This window comes from Vanellus vanellus, assembly GCF_965231255.1.
Source record: "Vanellus vanellus genome assembly, chromosome: 2".
Classification (NCBI taxonomy): Eukaryota; Metazoa; Chordata; class Aves; order Charadriiformes; family Charadriidae; genus Vanellus; species Vanellus vanellus.
The window spans coordinates 24,041,006-24,065,755 of NC_138906.1; the positions used below are offsets into that span (position 1 = coordinate 24,041,006).

Below are 24,750 nucleotides of genomic sequence, written 5' to 3' on the forward strand. Positions count from 1 at the left end.
TTGGGAAGGTAGTGAAAAATATCTGTGGCCTTCCTTTTGGTTTTTGTTCCCATAACCGATGAACACAGGTAATCAGATTTTGAAAAGGTCTTCATCAGAGAAGAAATCAAAGTCAGATTTTGAAGAATTCCACTTCAGAAAATGGTTATAGTGTGTGTGGTTTCAGTGTCTTTAATTTCTATGAGTAAGTGGAACTGAATCTGGTTAGGACAGTCTGGATATCTGGTAGAAAGAATACAGCTGCGTGAGGCAACTGCAGAAATAACTTCTGGGCTTAAGTAGGGTTTAAATTTTCTGTGTGCTGATAAAGAGCAGGGAGACAAATGCTGCTCCATTCTTGACAATAGCTCTGATCTGGCTAAATCAGCAGTCAATCTTCAAATATTTCTATTACCTGTTAATTTAAGAGCTCCTTTCTGCAGGAGGAGACCCCTTTTTAAAATGAATGTTTGAGCAGGATGTTTCCTGTGGGATCTGTGGGCCCCCAAAGAGAACTGAAGTTACTTTACTGGTTGGTTTAAGCTTCACAATGTAAACAGTATTGCTAAATGAATTTCAATTGTTCTGAATAACATAATAGTTCATAAGCGCTGTTTTGTCCAAATAAGTTTCCTAGCAGAAGGGTCAAGTGTCTTTAGAATAATGATCTTATAGTTGGCAGGGGGCACCTCAAAATAAAGTACTTCTGTGAGGTATCTACCCTATTCCAGTTCTGCAAAATCACAGACCGTAACTGTGAAACCTTACTCTGCTCTTTGTGGGTCTGATCCAATTTTACTTGCAGATGAATTTATTCCTACTACAGATGCATGTTTCTCTCCATGAACAGACACTTCTGGGCAGTTTCTTTGTTTATTGCTTGTTTGGGAGGTTTCCTGTGGGGAAAATGGTGCTTTTTTTTCATTTGTGTAAGTGATATTCATACCAGCATTTATCCAAGTAACTTCTAGATTTTGTCTAAACTATTCATTGTCGTAAAACAGACTTAATATGTGATGCAACCCTGTATGATGGCATGTGTTTTTAATGAGACAAGTTCATGACATCAATTTAACTAAAGTCATAGTGGCTTTATTTTCTCTAAAGATAACTCTGGAGCACTGTCATTTATGAAGTCTCTGTATTTCTATTTCTCTTTTCTTTCATTAGAAGTATAGTTTTTGCTTTAAGTGGAGGTAGCTTTCATGAGAAACTTCAGCCATCATACAATTTTTGGCTTTCCTCAGGAGAAATATTTCTTTCTCCTATTTTCCCGTTTCCCACATTGTTGGAATGAGCAGCCAGCTGTGACAGTTGCAAGATAAAATCAGATCTCTGTCTCCTCTTAGTTTTTGACAGTCTGTACTTCAACTGTACTAAAAGAATTTTTTAATAGTGGAGAAACCAGAGCTCCTCAGAGTGACTATACCAATTTTCTACAGGACATGTTCTTTTTCATGTCTTGCACAAGGTTTTGGAAGGGTTGTGAAGAAGCCAGGTAAACCCCCTCCAATTCAAGAGATGAAGAGCTAATTCTGGTTTTGCCACCTCCCTGGCATCCTTTCATGCCTACAAAGTGTCTTGGAGAACTCTGGACTTCCAAGAAGAGCAGAGATATGCAGAGGACAATGGAAAGGTTGCGTGGGAAGATTGAGGTGTATATGACTGTGGTAGGCAGGTGGGGCTGATCTGTAGAGCTAGAAGGTTGGGGCTCATATATCATCATGCCATAAGAAATCCAGTAATAGAGACCGAATCATGTTCTAATGCAGGAGACTGGAAACACTGTGATTATGACATACATTATTACATCCTAAATCAAAGAGGCTCAAGACACTACTGAAGTTCTCAGGATTTTAGTAGCCTGTCTTGGATTTTATGGGTTTAGGGTTGGTGATACGGGATCTTCACTCTATCTTCCAGAGTCAGGTAGGACTCTAGCTACTCAGGATTTTGGGGTCTTTTGGGTACTACTAGGAGGATGGAGTGTGATGAGTCCCTGCCACACAGTTATAAAGATGCCTTGAAGTGGCAATCCAGTTATACAGTTTTTATTTTTTAGCATAGTACGGTAACTAAAAATGTGAAGCTAGGAAGAGAAAGCCATAACCATGGAATCTAAGGTCACATGATTGACTTTTATTGAGTGGAGTATGGTAATATACCCATACATGTTGGGGAAATCACATGTGAAAAGTATTAAAGAAGAGTCTGGTGGTCTTCCAGTTCCTGAGGTTGGGTGATGAAGTTGATGTCTTTGAGCACTGGAGAAATTAATCTATGGGCAGTGGTATGCATTTTGACAGTTTGTGTCAAAGTGAGAATATTTAGGAATTAGGTCAAGATCCTGTAATATTTGTATTGCTCTTGTCAGAGGTGCTGTGCATCCTATAATAGTAAGTAGCAATTATGAGGACTTACTACTCAGATCATAGAGGTAACTCAGTCGTGGGGTATTGCATTATTTGTTCTTAGAGTTGAGACATGGAAATTTTGATGTAGAGGTCATTAAACTGAGAGATGTAAGACTCTAAATGTTAATCAAACCAGTTGTTTGGGATTTACCATCCTACAAGAATTGTATTCACTGTTACCGTGATTCTCTGACTAATTTCAGCCATTTAGTCATATCTATATGTTCTCTAAAGTTTTAGAAAACTTTTAACATTCATCCCATTATATACAGCTTTCACAATGATCATTTAAGGACATTTTTCATGGTTGGCTGATACAGACCATGAAATGTAATTGTATATGCCCCTAAGCAAATAAGCACATTATTTCCTTTTGGGAAAAGTCTTCTCATCCATCTGTTTTCTTTCAGAGGGGGAGGTTCATTTTTTATATATGAAGTAGCTGAGAGTAGGACTGCTTAGATGATACCACTTTTCACGTGTTTACGTTTGAGTTGTTCCAATTTTTGTGTCACTGAATTCTTTCTCCTGAAACGTTATACATTTTCATACTTTCTTGTGCTGAGTTGGATGAGAGAACGACTTTGCACACTATTTCCAGGCCTAGATGAAAACCTGTGAAATGGGGCAGGAATTCTAGCAGTTCCAATAGGAACTTTTGAGCTAGCAAAATTTAGATGGAAAAATTCAAAATAAAACACTACCACTTGTTGCATGAGCTGCCCTTTGAAATGAAGGAAAGAAGGGGGTATGAAAGAAGGAAGGAAAGCAAGCCAGCACAATGAAGAGAAATGAAAACTGAAGGAATTTCCCATGAACTGTTAAGCTCTCAATTTAGTGTATTGTAGGAGCACTTCAGAATTGGAAAACTTACAAAGGATATATGCTGAAGTACTGGCCATGAATGTCACATTAACCATTTCTAGAAAAATTGTATTCCTTAATCATTTCAAGTCTATTTTAAATATAGTTAGAAAGAAAAGTGATATCCTAGTAGTCATCTATGTGTTCAGTTTTCCAATTTCCTAGTTACTTTCAAAGCATATGCTCTGTTTACTTCCTAATTTTTTGGGTTTGCATTTCAGTTGGTTAAGAAACAAACTTTTGTTCTGATTTTTAAAGATTAGCAGTAGGCTATGGGAATATATTTGAGACTAATGTGCAGTCATCTCCGTGAAACAATATTTTTACTGTAATTTAAATGATATGTTATTTCTGAAAGTTAGTTATATTTTTAGTGGAATAGATTGTAGTGGTGAATGTGTAAAGCACCTGTTGTGAAAAATGCACAAACCAGTACAGAAATGGTGGTTCATTAGCTATCCATTTCTAGGCAGACCACTCCTGAGAAGTATTTTTTCCTTTTCCTCATATTAGAATGAATAACTTTCATATGTAAACTGAAATTGGGGACTGGAAGGTAATGGATTGGGTCCTACCCCATAAGAGTACTTATTAGCATCTAGAAGGATTTATGGCCTCCTGTTTCAGGAAGGAGGATATGAGCAGCATCTAGTTTGTATATATATTAGCCTATCAAATGAAAGGCTGATTTTTAAAGAAACAGATGTGTTTTCTTTCTTTTTGGTAGTATATCCAGAGTGGCTTGCAATAGTAAATGCATCGAAGACATTGCTAAAGGCAGTTTTATAATAAGTCACTGTATCAAGTAAATTATGAAAGTCAACATAACTGCATAGAAACAAAGGCTGAGAACATCATTGTATCATTCTGTATCCCTTTTAGGTGTGAAACCAATGTTGGTTCCAGCTATATTTGATACAATAGCGAAGGCATTGGCCCTGAGTCATTACATGATAGGTAGATATTGTGTTTTTCAAATTTGGAGGAATAGGCATCCTGGCTCATTATTAAACTATCATGAATAAATTGATAGAGTATTGCAGTTTTTGAACATCAATCAAATTGATATTTATGGAAAGGTGTTCCATAAAAAAAATTTTATTCCTAATTCCAAATCAAGTGAAAACCAAAATGGTGATGGCTTTTTCCTCCATCATTTGCTCCATCTAGTAGTTAGGTGCCCTGGCCTTTCCAGGTGCAAGTCTTACTCAATTCTGCGACAATTAATCACTGTAGTTCAGTTTTCAGCTATATTAAATAGTCAAGTATTGTTTATGCTATTGGTCAGATAGCAGTGGGTTGGGATACAGCCATCCAGTGAGTACTGACCTGAAGGGTTTTTTAAACACATCTTTTTTAATATAATGTGCTCTCATATGTTGCATTACTTTTTCCACCCCATCCCCCCGCTGGTCACAAAGCATGTTCTTGTCACTCGATGCATTAACATTTAACGGTTGCTGTCTTGATTCTGCATTTGGCACATGCTGTGTTTGCAGCTATTCCAGTCTGCTGGTACTGTTCTGAAATTATATATATGTCTTTGTGTAATTCATTTACAGACCCCTTCCTTCTGTTGGGTCATTGCTACTGAATATTATACAGCACAGCTTAGAATCCTTCCCATGTCTGACGGCTTCCAAGTTGTGTATGCGTTAGTGGTTGGCTCACAGAAGACCTTGGCCTGAAAAATACAACTCTGCCTCAAAAGCCCTTTTCTCATTTGCATGTTTATACCTTGTCTTTTTAGTGTTCAAAATGATTTTACACTTTAGCTTTCTGCGTGTATTTGGATATTTTTCAAATTTCTCCAAAATAATAATACTATCCTTATTTGCGTACTCTTGGTAGTGGAGCAAGTGTAATTACATCCTAATCAATTTGTAGTTCATTCAGTATTTGTGAGGAGATACAGTGGAAAGGCATAAACTTCTCTTTTATTCCCTCAAAGACCTTCTAAAGTCTTAGCCCAAAAAGCTTAGAGTTTGATCAATTTAGTGCGCTTTCATTTCCTGCTAGTTTACAAATCATTGAATAGTATGCAATTAGGAAGTAAATATTAGCTTTCTTAATATTTAATCTGGCATCAAGTGAAGGATGGAAAGAAGAGTGTTAGTTTCATGCAGTAGAATACTCCTTTCCAGAAAGTATATAACCGCAATGGTATGCTCCAGTGTTCACATCAGGCTTTGGCATGACTGTGTATTTATGAAAGAGATAAGGCAGAGGTAAAAGATGCTGTTCTAGTCATAAGATGCAGCCTCAGCACATGGAGGGGAAAGAAAGCAGAGTTTAGTTTCTGTGCTTTTTCAACAAGTACATATGCATGATTGTCAAAGTCTCTAAACCAATGCAGGTCAGTAAATAAACCAATTTAGGACAACAAATAATATATTCATAGTCGGGGGTTATCTTCATGGAATCATTCCAGAAGCAGAATTTTAAAAGAGAAATTTTATTGAGTCATTTCCACAAAGATTTTTTTTTTCAAGAGTCCCGAAATCTAACCTACTGTATTCCAAAATATGGAATGTAATAAGCTTGTAGTATCACAATGAAAAGACATGACAGGTAGGTAGAACGAACAACTTCTCCCCATATTCCGTGTATCCTTATCTGAGGTAATAGGTAGAAATCATAAACTGTGATAGTGCCAGAGTCACACCATCCATTCTTTGCTGTGCAAGCCACCTTCCTTATCTTCTATTTACAGCCTACTAACTGCAGAAATTGTTTACCAGATAATGATATTAGGAATATTATTTTACCCATTTTTAGTGAGACTTATCTAGTTTTCACTACATGACTGAATGGCAGTTCCAGAACTACCGTTTGAACTGTCGGTATGCCCATCGTGTCTTTTATTTGAGAAAATGAATCTATATGAATGGCTGTTAATCCATGCTCGCCTGTTATAAATAGACGTTCTAGATTGATTCCTCAGATTCTTTCTTCCCCTTAGATTTTTTTTTTCCTGAAACTGAAGTGTGTCCTGAAGTCATAAATGTATTACAGAGCTTAGGAAATAGAGAGTTTTAAATATAGTTATCAAATGCCTATTAAAGATATTTTAAAGTGAAGTGTTCTTGGGCTAACCAACATGGAAATTATTTTGTGGCCATTTTCTGTGTCTCTGCATTTTTTTTCCCCAAAACGGCTGAAGACCAGATGTTCTTTCTGAGCAGGGCGCCATGTATCCTTGGGAAATGGAAGATGACATTTTTTTATTCTCCGTTCGGCCTGCTTTATTCCCATGTTCCCAAACCCTACTGCAATAGATGCAGGGAACTAGAAACACTGAACGAGACTGCCAACATGACAACATATGCTTCAGTAATAAAAATATTCTTTAAAACAGTAACAGTTGTAGTCTTGTTCTGAAACTATGCTGAATTCTTCTTTTTGCAAAACTCCCCATCTGCCTGCTAAATGTGTGATGTGACAGACTGAACTTGTGTAGAGAATCTGTATGTTTCCAGGAGACTTTAGGTAACTTTATAAACGGCATGAACCTGATTGAAATCGGTTTGGGTTTTAGCTGTTGTTTGATCCACAGAACCTTAATGCATGTGACAGCTGTTGAATCCTTGGGAACGTTAGAGTGAATCCATATACGGCATCTAATTTCATCCTTTACAAGTACAATCACAAATACCCTTAGCAATCCATTTCTAATCACTTTTTGAGAAGCATTCAAAAATGAGTTTTTCATGAGTCGATAGCAACTTTGTTGTGTACAGAGTAACATCTTTGACCCCTTTTTGATAAGGCAGCTCTGCTTTCAGGTTAGGATATGTGAATGAATGAGTTGAAAGTCTAAATGTGGAAGCAGATAAACTGATACTTCAGGGACTCTTTATATGTATATACATTTACTTTAAAAATAACTGTTTTGTGTTTCAGAGAGGTGCCAAAGAATAAGTTAAAGACATTTTGGTATGGAAATACTGAGACAGTGTAGATGTACTTAGGAAAAAAAGTTCACTGACTTTGTATAGTCACTGACTATGCATAGTTAAGAAAACTAACGTAATTGGTGTGATGTGAGATGGGCTTTACTTTATAATACAGGAAGAAAAATATCATAGATTTTGTATTAATGAAAGGAAGAAACGTATTGTTTTTTGTAGAAGCTAATTGCTCTATTCTACTACTACTAGAATTAGCTACCTAAAATACCAAATTCAAATATGAACATAAAAGGTGATACTGTTTTTATAATATGTGAAAATGTGTAGAGTTTGTATATATGTAGTATTTTCTCCATACGTATAACAGACGTGCATATAAAGATTCCCTAAAATACTACCTAACAGTACAAAATAACAGTGGATTACATGGCATTATTAATATATTGTTTTCTTAATTACTCATAGAGCTCATACATTTCACATGTAAAGCCATATTACTGTTAGAATAATTATTCAGGCTAATAACTGTCCTTTAGAAACATTTTTGTCATATTTGAGTTATAAAATAATTAATCTGGTCCATTTTCAGAAAAAATTCCTCATTCTGGACAAAAGCAAACCAGAGGGCTTTCATCATCTCAAGAGAGAATTATATGGTTTAAGTGGGAAACTGAACACTTGAAGCTGGTTTCCAACATTAAGTGCAGCTTTCTGTACCATGAGAACTGTATTTTGGAAGATTTGATTTTCTGAAGTACATCTTCTCTGGCTTTGAACTCTGCTAGCAAATGTTCCTTCATGTCATACTTGTTCATTTCCCATCTCCTTATTGTAATTGCTGGATAGAGTTAATATGTTAATGCTCACCACGGATTGTACAGCAAATGCTTCAGGTATATTGGCTGAAAATTGGCTGAATATTAATTTTTTTAAGTGTAAAAAATGTAGCATAATAATAGAAGCTACTATTCATCTTGAGTGAATTATATTGTGAAGTTTTTGGAAGTCACAAACTATGGAGTTTGCCCATTTCCAGTTTGGTTGTTCTTAGGAATAGTTTGGTGTTTGTATAGCACTGTATTCTGCCCTCAAAAAAAAAAAAAAAAAATCTGAATATGGCTGACAACAAGTAATTTGAAAAGCTGCTCTTTCAGATTAAACTTTTGACTGGAGGGTGATATATAATTTAGTAGTTAGGTAAGAATTCCAGTAAACTCAAATTAGCTGACTCCTGGTCTGTAATTCCAGTAATTTATTTTTGATTTTAAAACAAAGACTTTGTTCTGTGATGATGAGCAAAATGAGTCATTAACTGTGAATAAAAAAAAAAAGACTATATACCTAATCTTCATTGTTTTACAGTAGTCTCTTGTAATAGGTCCTTCAAAGCAGGGAACATGGTAAAGAAGCTGTTACTATTTTTACCTGTCAACAAGTGAATTGTTACCTTCTTGTAATGTTTTGAACTAAAACACCGGCATCTGTGGCAATGTAACTGTTAAACATGTATTCACAGTAGTTGGAATTTCTCTTATTTTTGAAAAACTGCAATGCTGTGGCTTTTTTTGTTGGCCGTCTCATTAAACCGTCCTCTGCCACAGGAACGGAGCATATATTGTGGTTTCCATAACTTAGTTGAGTGCATGTTAAAAGCCCTGCTTTCCAAATGGGTAGGCTGACAGCGTCCTCACTGTAGATTTTTCTTATTAATTCTTGCTCTTTGGTTTGTGTTTGCTTTTTCTCCACAGCCTCACCCCACCCTTGGATCAAGTAGGCTCCCTCTTCTGTCTGGGTAGTATGGGTGGAGGTGAAAAAGAATTTGAAATAGTCATCCATCTGTAGCTTTTCAGTCTGCCCTGTTGAGAACTCTCTTCTGTTTGCAGTAGCAGCAAGGTACTGCAGAGTAGAGAAGATTTACTGCAGAGTAAATGCATTCCTTTCACTCTTATTCACAAGGCAGAGTGCAGTTGCACTCTAGAGCCAGCTGGCTTCCTTTCTACCACTTTGTTGAAACAAATTGGAAGGAACCTTGAAGATCGTCGAGTTCCAACCCTCCTGCTATAGGCAGGGACACCTCCCACTAGACCAGGTTGCTCAAACCCTGGCCTTGAACACTGCCAGGGATGGGGCTTCCACAGCTTCTCTGGGCAACCCGTGCCAGTGTCTCACCACCCTCAAAGTGAAAAATTCCTTCCTAATATCTAATCTAAATCTACCTTTTTCAAGTTTGAAACCATTGCCCCTTGTCTTATCACTACATGCCCTAGTAAAAAGCCCTTCCCCAGCTCTCCTGTAGGACCCCTTTAGGTACTGGAAGGCTGCTATAAAGTCTCCCCAGAGCCTTCTCTTCTCCAGGGTGAACAACCCCAATGCTATGTTGGTGAGTATTTTTAGAACCAGTAACTGCATACATCAGCAATCTCGGCATCTATTTAATGGTGCCCAAGAGGAAGCAAGATCTATAGCCGTTCCGTAGCTGTTCAGTTCTTTGTATGATGGTAATAATGGCCTCTCGTTTCAGATCTGAAGGACTCTCCCTTTTTCCTTGATTTGATAATTGGCTTCTAGGAAGACCTACAAGAAAGCTGTTACTTAATTTCAACCAATGTCCAGGTCATCTCAATCTCAATGAGAATTAACCACTGAATTTTGTATCACTGCAAGACTTTTATCATCATTACAGAAGTAAAAATAGGTTCACTTTCCTACTGGTGAACTGGTACCAGTCTATGTTAAATTTTATTCTTTGGCTCACTTCCTAGCCAGTGTCTGCAAGTAAAAACAGCATCTGACACCTTTAGGACACATCATTTGTATATGTGTTACTACATATGATCTTCCGCTCCTTGCCTCCAAATAAAGCTATGTTCAGTCTATTCTCCCTCAGTTAAGTGCATTGTTATTTCTCAGACTGTGTAAAGAGCATTTCATCAGTGCTGGCTTTAGTAGCAGGGTCTCTTCACCATTTGAAGAAGAAACCTTCTCTGTGTGTCTGTCCTCCGGGGTACTGACATTGGATGTGGCTCATACAGATCTGGAGATCCATTGCAAATGCATTACAGCTACAGGAGAAACTGAAGCTTCACTTTCTTATTTTAGAGCTCTATCTGGTTTGAAATGCATTCTGGTCATGTGTGAAAGACCTATGCATCCAAATTATAATGATACAGTTACATAGTACAGTAGGATTGTATGAAGTGTCCTTTATTTCAGAAGATAATCTCCAAAAGAGCTTTACTGACATTTTAAATGTTTTGACAGAGTTGGGGCAGTTTTGTTATCAGGACCTCAGTAAGTTGACCGGAGTCCCCACCATTACGTCTGGACCAGGAACAGTGATTAAACTATCTGATACCTCCGGACTCATAAGTCTTCACAACACTGGATTGTAGGTGTCTGTCATCGGATGAGGACTTCTGTTGCTCTCCAGCATAAATAATAGGAATGTGTAATAGACTCTTTTCCACCCTCCAAGGTGGATGACATTTTCATCTTAGTTTGCCCAACAATCTGTTCCTTCCACATCAATTGCAATTATTTTCTAATATCCACTTCACTTGAGTAAAAAGATAAGTGAAAGCCTATACTGAGTCAGCCCGTTATTCCACTCTTTATAAGACCTATGCTCTTACCAAATGGATTTTGGATTACTGGTCTGGTCGCTTCCTGCCAGCTCCCTCCCCAACATCGGTCAGAACTGTTTGTACCTTCACCAAATGTTTTGCCATCTTTGAAGCCCCCAAGGCTGACGTGAACCTTAAGAAAGCCGTGTTTGAAGAAATCTAAGGTAGCTCCCCTGGATGCTTAGCGAAACAGTGCAACTACTTCAAGTCACTCTTTTCCTTGTCACCTCAGTTTTGCAGCTGTCGTTTTCCCTCTCCCACACACGCAAATACCTGCAATAGTAACCCACCACTTGTCTCCTGCGATGATCCACCCAGCAACAGCCAGGCATGCAGTCACAAGTCTGGGCTTGTGCCAGTGATGTTTGAATGGTTGTCTACCTATTGCTGAACAGAGCGATTTGCAGCAGGGTTCTGCCTTCCCTCTGGGTGGGCACACAAACCAGTACATTTCCTCTCTGCCTGGCTTCCAGTTTCAACCACCAGTCATGAGACTCCATTCCCTCCGTCAAATAAAATTGAAATTGGGCAATGGTTTCAGAAGTCAGCTAGAGAGGTGGAAATTGGTTTCAGAGATCCCATCAACCTTCTTTTCTTAGGAAGCTATTTTGGAAAAGTTGCTGGCTTGAAAAACACTGATTATAGCATTGAAAAAGACACACTTTTCTCTGTAATACAAGACTGGATTAAATAATCTTCATTCTTGCAGATCTGATTAAATTATAGCAAGTTATATAGTTGATAATTTATCAGTATTTCTATATTGTCTTTAGGCAAGTTTTTAAGAGGAAAGTTAGTACTACAATACGTAATTCTTCCATGTATCACTTAACAGTGGTAGTGTAGAACTGCAAAGCAGTCCATATGTGAACAGATTTCATTTTCAAGGGCAACAGGTCTTTCAGGGCAGGATCTTTGTAAAATTTCATAGCCAAGATGTCAGTGTAGCTCAGCCATTGTGTTCTGGTTTTGATTTGTAGAATGAAAACTTCTGGAATGTTTTCATTAAAACTTATGAAGAGTATTTTTTGCCTCTGAGGGTAAACATAGGATCTTAAAATAACTGGTACTACTGATGAGAATAACTTTTCAAAGTAATACAAAATGACTTGTTTGTGTATCACAAGCGCCAACGAGTGGAACATGATTTTTGGGACATGTTGTACTTAGTTTTGGAAATAATTATTATAATTAACTGTTGATGGGATTCCCCTATATGGAACTTTTCAATGCACGGGATACATCAAAATACAATTCGTAAGGCTGGGGTGGGGGATATATTTTGGCACATATAATGAAATATCAGCTTGAGCAGCTGAAGTATGTTTTTGTTAGATGTTTGTCACGTTTTCAGCTTTGCTGCCTGAAGGAGGTATGTTACATTTTTTTTTCCCCTAGATACAAATATATGGACTAGTTGAATGTTTAAAGTTTTCTGGATGCTGGAAATGAACGACATACTAAGTTAGGGGATGCATGGGAATTGTATATACATGATTAAAATCTTGCATTTTTAACTATTTACAGGACAACAGTCTCAGTGAAAGGTTAGAATTATTTTGAAGATGAGGGGTTGGGTTTTGTTTTTTTGTCATCTCTCCAAGGCGGGTAACTTTTCTAAGTTTCCTCCTGAAATGACTTGCTCAGAGCATCAGTAAATCACATTTATTGAATAAAAAGCATTAATGTGTAACAATTGGGAGGCTTTACCCTATTTAAAAGTTCAGTTTAACAACATGGAGAATTTTCAGTATTCAGTAATGCACTCTGTGACTTACTCTCTTAAGTTCTTCCCATGTACACATGCACTACAATAACTAAGGACCTGGAAAATTGAAGCGATAACAGAAATACACGCTATTTGCAATTGGACTATCAAAAAAATATTTGTTGGTAGTTGCAGGAGACTTACTTTAAAGAAATCTGGTTTGCGTCACATGAAACTGTGGAAAGTACTGCATTAATAAGATAATTTGGGGGGAGAGAGGACAACGCAAATGATAGTCTTTATTCTTGGATTGCATTTAGATTTTATGGAAAGAACTGCATACTCGTAAACCAAAGTAGAACTATGTAGTTTGCGCTTGAAATATTATGTCTGTGCAGTTGGAAGTTACTTTGGTTATATTCTTCCATACCATGGAAATTTTAACAATTCTCTGTTGTTACATTGCTTCCATAAGCTACTAATTCGTTAACAAGAACCTACCATAAAAGTAATCACCTCTTTACAGTTAAATCTTGAGTATAGAAATCACTGGTCATTTAGTTGTTAATAAGCTCTATATACTATGGCATCATCTATTTTAAACTGAGAACGAATTGCCATAGTGTGCTGTAATTCACTGATAGAGAAATCTAATCCTACTTTATAAATACTGACCCCTCCAAAATGAAACTTTTCCAATTCTGGAGTATTCAAAATTATTTAAGAGTTGGTCACTTATTACCAAATTTTGCAGCTTATGTACATACCTTATATAATCACATAAGCCTTACCTATTATAACAGAGTTATATAATCAACAACTGCACAACCTCATACATCAATTGGCATCATTAAACGAATTGTGTTGAGCTGTAGATGTTATTAAAGCAGTATGGTCTCTTTATCTACAAAGTACTTCAAAAAAAAGTTTAGAACATGCATAAACTTGAAGCTACACTGTTAAAGTATTGATTTGCTGTATGTGTTCTAGTTATTGTTCATTTACAAAATCACTGCAATGTTTTTCATTAAATAGTGGTCTTGTTCCAAATAAGTCATATTTATGGAGCTTTAAAATTACATTATTATGATAGTGAATTAATATAAAAATCTGGGGTTTACGTTTCCAGTATATTAAGCAAGCAATTTACACGTTGTTCACACTAGCAGCAACTAGAAGGACAAAGGGACTTCTCCCAATTTAGTTTCTTCTGTACCCTTTCTCACTTGGAGTACTCGGGGACAGGGTGATTGGAGAAGTCACATAGTGTGGGAGGCAGAGAGTTCTGGTTTATCTGCAGGCAGATCTGCTTCTGACCTGAAGATGGGCTCTGCAGTCTGGTCACAGTGAAAGATGGCATTTGTGCTGCAAGAGGGGCCGTAGGCTGGAGCCAGAAGTAATTCAGTCCTGATAAGTCTATCACGTCTTGGGAACTAGAATTCTGGCAGACGTGATTCACCATATCCATCTGTATTAGTGGTTTAGCATGTTGCTTTTTGGTGCAAATTTACATTGCATCTAGACTTGGAATCCTGCTGCATGCAACTAAGTGTCCTACAGATGTGCGGAAAGCTGTTTCTGTCCTGGTGGAGCCAACACTTGAAGTTGCACACTGGGAAGCCTTTCCGAGTGCCTCACCTGCAGTGTGGACACAAGGGCTTACACAAATGGCTCTGCTTCTGCATAGTGTGCTTCTAGGACTGTCATTTGGCACAAACTCCATTGCCAGTAAAGATGCGATGTGGATACCCACTAATACATCACAGTAAATTGAACCCCGATGCTTCCCTCCGTGCACTGCATCGCTTGGTGATGTAGATGTTTGCATTGCGCTCAAGTGGCAATAGAGTAGCCTTTAGGAGTGAAAGTATGTAATGGGCTGGTGATCTGGAGCCTTGGAAGACGGGGCAGTTGTTTCCTAACTTTTTGTCTAATATAATCCTGTATAATACCAAATTTTTTTCTCTCCTGTACAATGAAATGAGGGGAGCTCTGTAACCCCCATTGTGTGCATCTTATGCCAGTAATAGCTGTATCATTCATCTCTTCAAAGTAAAACTGTTATCTGTTATTTTTAAGTGTGTGTTGTGTTCCCTGTTATCCCTGTTGGTGTGTCCTAGGCAGTTGGCTTTCATTCAGGAAAGTTCTGCTGGATGCCGTTAGGTGTATACTTAAAATTCTTGACTTATTTGAAGTCAGCTATTAGAAGAAACTGGATAAGAGTGGAATTCTGATCAAATGTATGATTTGCTTCTTTTCTTTTCATGAAGCAGTTCTCTTAATCTGTTAAAAGAACAGTGGGTCGTTATGCATCTTTTAATTCTACATTTTCTGATTTCTTTTCTCTGCCTACCTTCAAGTGAAGTACTACAGATTTGAACGGTTTAGACCAAAGTTCGCTGTTAGCACATGCAGGTACAATGAGAGGATGTTGCCATGATTTTCTCTTTCAAGAAAATCTATGTCATTTTCAGAAAGCAAAGTTGAGCTGAACTGGAAATAAAAAGAAAAAACATCATGTATACTTTATGAAACAGTTTAAGGTAACTAATTGATTTGTAACAAATCAATTTACGTAGTACAATATGAACATAAGCAAGTTTCCCAGGTTTAATGTTATCCAGAGTAATGTCAGTGCTGCTTTTTCTGGGGTTCTGTGTTTACTCTTTATAGCATAGCAGGTAACATTACATTTTTACTTTGACAGGAAGAAAAACTAGGGGGGTGGGGGTACTGTCAAATGCAGTGTTTCCATCTGAGCAAGTTTTTCATTTCCCTTTCTATGTGAAAAACAACATAGGTGATTGTAAATTTGCAAGATGAGATGTAGGATTTAAGTACTCCAAGGAAGCAGTTTTTTGAGCTCTATTTTGGAGTTTCATGTTCTATTTGAATGTCAAATCTTTGTATCTTTTTAAACTAAAGGGTGTCTTGAATAGGTGCATTTCTTACTCTTTATGCTACCTTTCATTTCTCATGAATAACTTCTAAATTTCACTTTTTAATAATAATTTTTTGGCATTAAACCAGAGGGATATGCTTTTTGCTGGTATTACAATAGGAGATAGACATGTGCCTCTCCACATATGTTTTAGAAAGCATGATTGTATTTGAGATTTTAAAAGTCCCAGATAAAGGCATTACAGTAGCTACTATTGAAATCATACTTTTTAATGAAGCTAACAAATTTCTGTTCTGCTATTCTGTGAAATGGAATTCAAAACATTCTCTTACAGCTTTTTATCTAAATGATTTTTATATGTCTCAATGTATGCGTAGTACACTCACTAAATTTCACGGGTACCTGTATATGTGTTTTGAGATATAAAAAAATATACTATAAATCTAAGTCTCCACATAATACATGTAGCTTTTGTGCCACAATATCTTCATGAAAAAACTTACATAAAATTTGTCTAGAAGTTTGTGGAATAATCCTTAACATGTTTCTTGATCATTTTACATAACTATCAGCAATATTGCCAAATTGCCATAATTTTTCTTCTGTTATATTTAATTTTTTATTAATTTAAGGTCCAAACCTGTGTAGTATGGCTAAGTATTTTGTTATTAATCTGCATTTGAGTTAAGAATATTCTGAAATTTTTCTTTTTTTTTTCCGCAGGATATGGCCCTTGTTGCTCCTGAAGCACCTTCAGAACAAGCTAGAAGGGTTTTCCAGACATATGACCCTGAGGGTAAGGGCTGTACTTCTTGCTGAAATAAGATTTTATAATACGAATGTACTCATTCAGTAGAGACAATTTCCAAATAGTAATGAATACTGTTTTCTGTAGGGTGCCTCTTCAAAAATAGGATCGTAATTTTCTAAAATTTGTTCCAAATACTACACTTTCAAATCCATTGTCCTTTCCATGCCAGGGTAATACGCTGTTTACATCTGAGTTGGGTAAGAGAGGAATGAAATACTTAGTACTTGAGAAATTTTCAGTACAGTAGTCAATCTACAAATGACATTAAGAAATTTTCTGAGAATTCTGTTGTAAGGGAAGTTGAGTACAACATCGTGCAATAGGAGGTGGAGTTCTTGGAGTTCCTGGAGTGTAAGCTTTTTAACCTTGTAATGTTGTTTGTAATTAACATAAAGCTTAAATATAATTTGATTTCTTTTATATTACACTTTCATAAAATAACTGATCTGTTGTGATTGCATTCTTTGTGAAATTTTGTTATTGAGTGTATATGGCATGCATTGAACATTTTCATGTGTTTTGGAAAACAAATGATGTCTAGTATTCAGGCATTATTTTAGCTAATCAAAAGGGAAAAAATGTACAGCTATTATCCCATGGTATCAAATGGAGATTGCTATAAAGAGATTGAATTCCTAGCAAGTATTAACTTCTTACATGTGTGAATGATAAACCTGCAGTTTCTGTCTTGCACCCCTCATTTTTTTTAAAGTGGGAGAGAAGCATTTGAAAACTGAACCCAACCATTTGTTTGCACAGAGATAAAGATATGCAGTATTTGTATTGTTGAATGAAGTTTTTATTCCTAGGAAGCATTTTGTTTCTTTTCCTAATGAGAAGCTTTGCTACTTCTTCAGATAATGGTTTTATACCTGATACTCTGCTAGAAGATGTAATGAAGGCTCTGGACCTTGTTTCAGATCCTGAATAGTAAGTATAATAAAATTTAAATGCTACAGAAGTATCAATTAACCACATATCTATTATAATTTAGAGTTTTTTTCTGGATTTTCTCTAGCTTGCATTCTGGACACAGGATGTTATTTTGAAGGGTTTAAGTCAGCTTTAAATTAAACGGGAGGATATGATAACTAGAAGTCAAAAAAACCCTCAAACTTACTGCATTACTATATATTGAGGAGATAGTCGTGAATATATTTCTGTATGTTAACGAGGGTGAACCTGTGTGACAAAAGAGCCAAACAACCAAGGCACCCGGAGGCAGAGTAGCCCTGAATTACCACTGGATCTATCCACAGACTTGGAAGCTGAAACTGCTTGTTACACTTCTCTTTCCACCAATGCTCAGTACCCTGTAGTGTTTATAATTGTCATTTGTTTCCAGGACTGGCACCTTGATTCCTGGGATTAGAGTTAAAACTATCAAATGGAAAAGGCAGTTTATTTTAGATCTCATGTGAACAGACAGGACTAATACTCAGTGGCAGCAGTTAAACTTCGATGTCAAAGCTTACGACGTTTTGCCACTAAACGCTTAACCCAGAAAGGAGACCTATGTGCTTGAGCTTTTTTTACATCTCCAAAAGATGGTTCTGCTCTTTCGTAAGCATATGGTCCAGTTTGTTGGGGTCTAAATCAGTTGTTCCTGTAGAATGGCTGTGGAAACTGCAAGTTTACTTACCACAGCCATCTGAAATTTGATTGTTGCGATTCTCTGTCCTTTCAAATATTAGAAAGTACAACAAGGTTTACTGAGCTGGTATCTGTGGAGAATAAGAGTGAAAATTGAAATCAAATGACACCCAGGACGCTACAACCAAAGAAAATACAAGACAAAAAGGCTAGCATTCGTATCATGACAACAAATGGTGAAATCTGCAAACTTTTTTTAGGGGGGGGCAACTTAGTTTAATAGGTCTCAGAGGCTTTCTTTTGGCCTTTTTGGTCTGCTGCCTCAATAAATCTGCAGAAATTCTCTCTCTGCATTCAGCAGTTTTTCCATTTGGCTGTTGGGGCTTCAGGGTGTTTGTGGCATAGCCTTGGCCTATTTTACTGTGCGTAGCACATCAAATATAAATTGATGTAGGAAGAGCCAGTCAGAAGGTGTCCTCTCTTGAAAAGCCATGATCAAACCATGGAATATTCAGTCTTGAAACATCTCTTAAAGAAAAATTTTGTCTAATATTAGTAGGTCTTGAGGACCCACCCTTTTGGTTCTAGGTGTCCTCTCTACTTAATGCGGAAGACAAGTGTATATATAACACATTTCAAATTCCACACAGGCTTTTCTGGTTGTTTTATGTTTGTTCATTTGTTTGTTTCGAAGTACAATTAAAGGCATTACTTCCAAGTGTACTATTTACATTTTTTAGTTCAAGAACTAAATGGAAATTCTTTGTGGTCATCTAATCCAAGGCTTTAAGCTTCTCAGAATCTCAAGATGAATAATGGTCAGACCTGCTTAGAGTTTAAGAATTACAGAGGGGAAAACTTTGTAGAGCGGGCATGAATTAACAAGGTGGGTTAGCCATTCCAGTACTGAATGCCATTGCATGTGATTTTAGTAAAATTTTCTAGTCTTTTATTAAATACATCTGAGAACCCAGGTCTCTTGTTTGTTTTGTCTGTTTGATTCTAAAAACCATCTGATACTCTTTAGGGCACCAATTTGAGTACATCCATCAATCTAGATTTAGCTTTCTAAAAGTATTTTATCCTATCTGTCTGTTTGACCGGTGCTGAAGGCCTTTGTCCCCACAAACTTCTCAGCTGTAACAATACAAAGGCCATCGGTATCATCACTCCAACATTCATAACCTCTTCAGTTAAGACGCTAGACTGCGCACTGAAATGACTGAAGCACGTACGCACCCTTGTTTTGGTAGCCCTGCTGTAATATCAGTAACATTGAACAGTGTTAAAATCTTTTGGCGTCTAATCTGCAAAATGAAAAAGCCTCAGTTGAAACATACAGCAATCAAATTTTATTAAATCTTCCCTCCCGATTAATTGATTTAATTTTGTACACTGCCCATACTTAAAAACTGTTTTTTAGTATGGCTCTGCATTTCTAAACAGTCTTGTATTTCATTAGTGAGTATGTAGCTTGCTTTAATTTTATTACATAATTTTAAGTGCATTTTCAAAATTATCTTCACTTAAATCTGCTTCGGTTCTGTTTACAAACACTGTTTTTAGAACTCCATTACAGCATTTCAAGAATTTGAGCAGGTTTCAGGCAGCTATAGAGATATCTTAAATTTTGTACTTTTGAGAGCAGTAAGAATAAGCAATAGGAGGATTAAAGTCCAGTATCTTGCAAATCCTCAGTTGTAGTTTCACTTCAGTTGTGAAAATATTTTTTTAGATATAAAATTAACATAGTTTATAGGCTATCACATTCAGTTTTATGAATTTTAAAATTCCTCTTCCAAGGGCCTTAACAGAGTGACTCTTAAGAAATGCATAATGTATTCTGTGTGTATTGAGGCAGAAACAAAAAGAAGCCAAATAATTTACTACTAGTACTGTGTTGGGACCAAAGAAGGAACCTACTTAAAAGTGAAGACACTTAAGTGATAGCCAAAAGGATGAAATGTTTACATGCAACAATAATCAAAAAGAGTTTAGAAAGACACCTGCCTGCAGTCCTCAACAGAAGAGACCAGGTTGTTAAAAGCCGAGGTGGTAAAAGAGGCAGCTGTGAGAAGCTGAGACTGTGTCTTCTGAAAGGAGAAGACTACATGAAAAAAATAGGAAAGAATCTACATTTATGGAATGTTAAATGTAAATACAAAATAAAGCAGTGTTAAAATCTGGCAACTAATCTGCAAAGTTATAAAATAAAAGCTAGTAGTATTTTTTTGAAGTCCATGAGAACAGGGAAACTTGCAAGAGGTCTGTAGTTCTGATAGGGATCCCCAATATTAAAAAGTATTTCAAGTGGGTAAGAAAAGTGTAGTGAATTCCTCTTCATACTATCTGCAGAAGACAATAGGGATTAGTTCCCATCTTCACTGGGGAGGATTACAGGGTGGGTGGCCATAGTAAGAGTCTGAAGTGTCAAGATAAGTAAAAAACCCAAAATGCTGAAGAAACATCAGAATGAAATTGCTGAACTAATTCAGGTTACATACCACTGTAAACTGTCCTGGTACCAGACAGTGCGAGAATAAGAAGGTGACAAATGGACAGCAGTACTTAGAAAGGGATTTGAAGGCCAGTCTGAGGAAAATTCACCTGCAGATGTTTCATGTGTAAACATGGGATAAGAAGGAAGGTTTCCTTGCAGATAAATAACTGATCAAAGGATTAAAATGTCATTTTTTCTTAATGGAGGGAGATCGTTAGAGGAATTTTACAGGAATTTGTGCTAGGTGCGTGAAGTTTGTCATGACACCGGTGAGGATTTGAAGGTAGGGATTAATATGATAGTTATCTGCTGATACAAAAGTATTTGAGATATTAAAAAATGGTGTGGAAGAGCATCAGAAGTTACTGGAAGATAGGGTAACAGTGAAGTCTCAATACAGTAAATGTAGATAGAATGCACATGGGATAAAACAATCCTGATTTTGCATACACATTGTTGGGCTGTGAACTAGATACTACCATTCAGGAAACAGATCTTAGATTTAAACTGATACTCAGCGATAGGCAAACATATGGAGTGGGATTTCTAGGAATTATGCCATTGTATAAATGCATGGCTCTTCACTCCATCTTAAAAAAGAACATTGTAGAAAGGTATCAGGAAGGCAACAAGGCTAATCGAAGGTACAGAATTGCAGTAGTACAAGGAAGAAGTAGGTTAGGGCTGTTCGACCTGGAAAAGAGAGACAACCATTGGCATGTAAGAGAGGTCTCTGAAATCTGGAGTTTCATAGGGAATGATTGTTAAAAAAATAGGGAATTATTGTTAATTGCTTCTCACAATACAAAAATGAGGTGTCATCAGATGGAATTATCAGGTGGCAAGTTCAAAACAGGAGATACTCATTCCCATTATCCATAGTTTAATTTGAATTTTGTGAGTGGAGTTTATTAAATGCCACAAGTGTGTATGGGTTCAGAGCCAATTAGGCACATGCATGGAAAGAAAAAATATATATCTTTGTGTTTTAGATACTGCCTCTCACTGAAGATGTCTTTGAGCAGCAGACTGCTGGAAATGGGGAGGGTAAACTAAGGATATCACTGTCTGTTTGCCCTGTTGTACTCTATCGTAAGCATCCACTACTGACGAATGTCAGAAACAGGATACTGGGCAAGACCCTCTCTTGGTTTGACACAATGAGGACATTCTTGTGTACGGTACAACTTGTAACTTAGGCGAAAGGATAGGTAGATGCAAATAGATGTTTAAGCAATCTGATGCCTGTAGAAATATATTGCTTAAATAGAAGTATAAAGTTACAATCAGCATTCATTTGTAGTGACTTGAAATTATACCACATTCGTGCAGTAAGGCTTTCAGATTAGTATTGTTAATATTTTCATTATTGATTGGTTTTGGCTTCTTTGATATCGAGGACGTGTTGTAAATAAGAAATGTATCTGTTAAGCTTAATTTTATTTCAGTGTACTTAGAAAATCTTGGAGGCTTTTCAAATCTCCATTTAAAAACAGGTTGTTTGGCAGTTATGGCGCTGTATTTAAAAGACGACTGGTTTATGTTCAAGAATGCTTACAAGACAGCAAAAGGCCTTTTGGGCTGTAAACCTGGTTTTAGATTATATGGGTTTCAAATTATTTTACCAAATATGGTGGTCCTTCAGAATTATCACTTATTTAATTTAAAATAACAGATTACTTTTATTTAAAAATAACTGTGTTTTGGCAACTTGCATGCCATTCTGGTGCAGTTGTCACTTACGATTAAAAATAGAATAGTATTGCTATACTTGGCAGCCAATACTGTGGTAGCACAGCATAACTTAGTCATGCAAGAATAAAAATGTCTTACTCATGCTTTTATATTCAATGTTTTTGTCATAGTGTAAACCTCATGAAGACCAAATTAGACCCAGAAGGACTGGGCATCATATTACTGGGTCCCTTTCTGCAAGAATTTTTCCCTGAGCAGGTAATCAATATAGCTTTATTGCTGCAGAGCATTGTCTATTCTGCTTGTCTTTGAGATTCATTAAACATTTCCATAGGTATCACAGAGCTATTTTTAATAATAAGTATTGCATTCATTTGACAAAGCTGACCAGACCATAACTTCTTGTCTTACACAACAAACCGCAGACTTCCATTCTGCATAAGGTGTCCATGAGTTTGTTTAGCTTTGCACTGGAAGGAAACTCCATTATGAGCAACAAGTTCTAAAATTACCTTCAGGAAATATATAATAGTTTTTGCATATGAAATTGAACTGGTTCGCTACTCAGAAAGTTCATCTGCATTTAGTTTTTCTGAGAATAAATCACCATGCTGTTTTTATCAATAGTACAAATGTCTGCTCTAATTGCTAGCAAATGGGAAAAGGTTACAAACATATTTAAAACTATTTTTATGTATATCTCTCATAATGTAAAAATTTTGACAGTTTAGCAAAACGTCATGATAGAGCTATGTTTTAGCACATACGGAAGTCAGTATCTGCCAGGGTAATGGAAAATTATTTTCAAATTCTCAATCTGTTCCATATATTCTTTAAGATCGCACCACCACTGAGAAGCATGTGTTAACCTAGCACTGCTGTCCTCTTCTCCCTTTGCCATGGGTCATGTTTTCCTGCCTGCATGCTGCCTCCCTCCTGCCACCAGGAACCTCTTTGTACAGATATGTGGTAAACCAGAACAGGGAACTGGTCCGGATGAGAGCTCTGCAGGTTTCTGGAGGTTTGTTCCATGGCCATGCAAATGCTTGTATTGGCAGAAGAGAGAGGGTTTCCCCAGTGGCAGAAAGATGGGCTGGTGAGGCAAGAGAAGAGCTGAGATGAGTACTTCTTTGGAGGCTTTTGTGGCTTAACATGTCATTGAAACTCTATGCCTTAATTTTTACAACCAAGGAAATGTGAAACTAATATTTTTAAAATGCCTTCAGCAAGACTCTTTTTGTTAAGGGTTGTGCAGTACTGTTTGGCTGTCGTGTTCTGTACTGTGAAACAATGTGGTCATTCAGAAGACGCTAGAACTGCACTGCCAAAGATGGTAGGGACTGAATACATCATTAAGAGATGATTCATCATCTAGAGGAAAAAGGAGTTAGAGTGTTCATTTTCTCCAGATTTACAGAATTACATCTGTGTTGTGTATTTGCCAACTGCTTCTTCTTTCATTTTGTATATCCTAAAGTGGAAATGTCTTTACAATTGAATATAATTTAATCTTATTTCTTATAATTATATTACACTTGCAAGTCTGCAAGACTCCACTGCTTAATTTTAGGGCCCAGATGCTTAGAATGAAGTTCAGAAAGCCAAAGCACATCCTCCATAATTGGCTGTGCCTACATTGTCCGGTACTGCAGGTCATAGGGAGCTCAAGGAGGAAACAGCCATTGTATGTATGGGTCTGCCGCCTCTGTTGCCTGTGGCTGAAGGGCATCACTGACTGAAGAAGGGCAGCTGGAGAAAGGAGCGTCATGGAATCATGGGCAGACCCCCACCTTAGTTGCCGAGAGAGTTGGTGGAGGAACTCTTTACCTACTGTAAAGTTGGAGCCCCAAGTCAGTGCCTGTCTGTCAAGTACTAATTCCCTGCTGCACGTGATTCCCCACTCAATTTTGCCTGTGCTGTTGAACCTTCCCTGGCTCCAGTACAAAACATGGGAAGCGTTACTGCCTTAAGGGTACAGTCTGAACAATCAGTGCATTTTGGACTGGGACTTGCCAGTATCAGTTACTGAATGAATGCTGAGAGCACGGATATGTTGTCCAATCTGTCTGTGCTCTGTGGCTCAGATAGCAGGAGCCCTTACCCATACTGACACCTCGTTCAGAATTCTTTCTGAAAGTGAAATTCTGCAGAAATGAAGACAAATGTCTTGCTTTAAAATACTGTGAGGAAATAGCAGATGCCAATGATGGTTGGAATTGTTGATGTTCCCCTTTATACAATATTTGAACATGTAACTAGTGCTCAGGAGATCCAGATTTGATTCCTTCTTTGCTGAGAATATTCAAAATCCCATTCTTACTCTCATAGAAAGTACTAAACTCCACCTCAAAAGCAGGCAGGGATCTCAGCTTTCCTTTTCAAAGCTCAGCTTAGAAGAAAAATATTCAAAGATCATTCAGCCTGAGAGAGCCTGGCTCTTTAGTATTTCGGGCAGTCACCTGGAGAGGATGATTCCTGAATTCCCTGGTAACCCTTGTTTGGGGAAACAATTACCGCAGAAAATTTTTTAACATCCATGGGATGGGAAGTGGAAAGCAGCACTTCTTTTTCCTTCAGGGCCAGCCTTCTTCCTCAGGGAAAAGAATATCTGCCCTCTCCTTCCCAGCAAAGCTTGATTTTATTCATCTCTGTGAAGCAACCTCTGTAAGTAGTTACCACTTACCTTCCTGCTCACCACCCTCCCTCCACTGAATAGCTGTGAGGGTTGCTGTGAGAGACCTGTACAGAGA

General features: G+C 37.2%; 1 protein-coding gene across 1 annotated transcript in view; it reads left to right on the forward strand.

Moving 5' to 3' along the window:
- MINDY3 (MINDY lysine 48 deubiquitinase 3) overlaps positions 1–24,750 on the forward strand; it is a 60,855-nt gene that overhangs the window by 32,996 nt on the left and 3,109 nt on the right. The window contains exons 11-13 of the mRNA XM_082479893.1: positions 16,125–16,197; positions 17,070–17,142; positions 22,171–22,258. Of these exons, the coding sequence (XP_082336019.1) occupies positions 16,125–16,197; positions 17,070–17,142; positions 22,171–22,258 (234 nt within the window). The remainder of the gene's footprint in view (positions 1–16,124; positions 16,198–17,069; positions 17,143–22,170; positions 22,259–24,750) is intronic.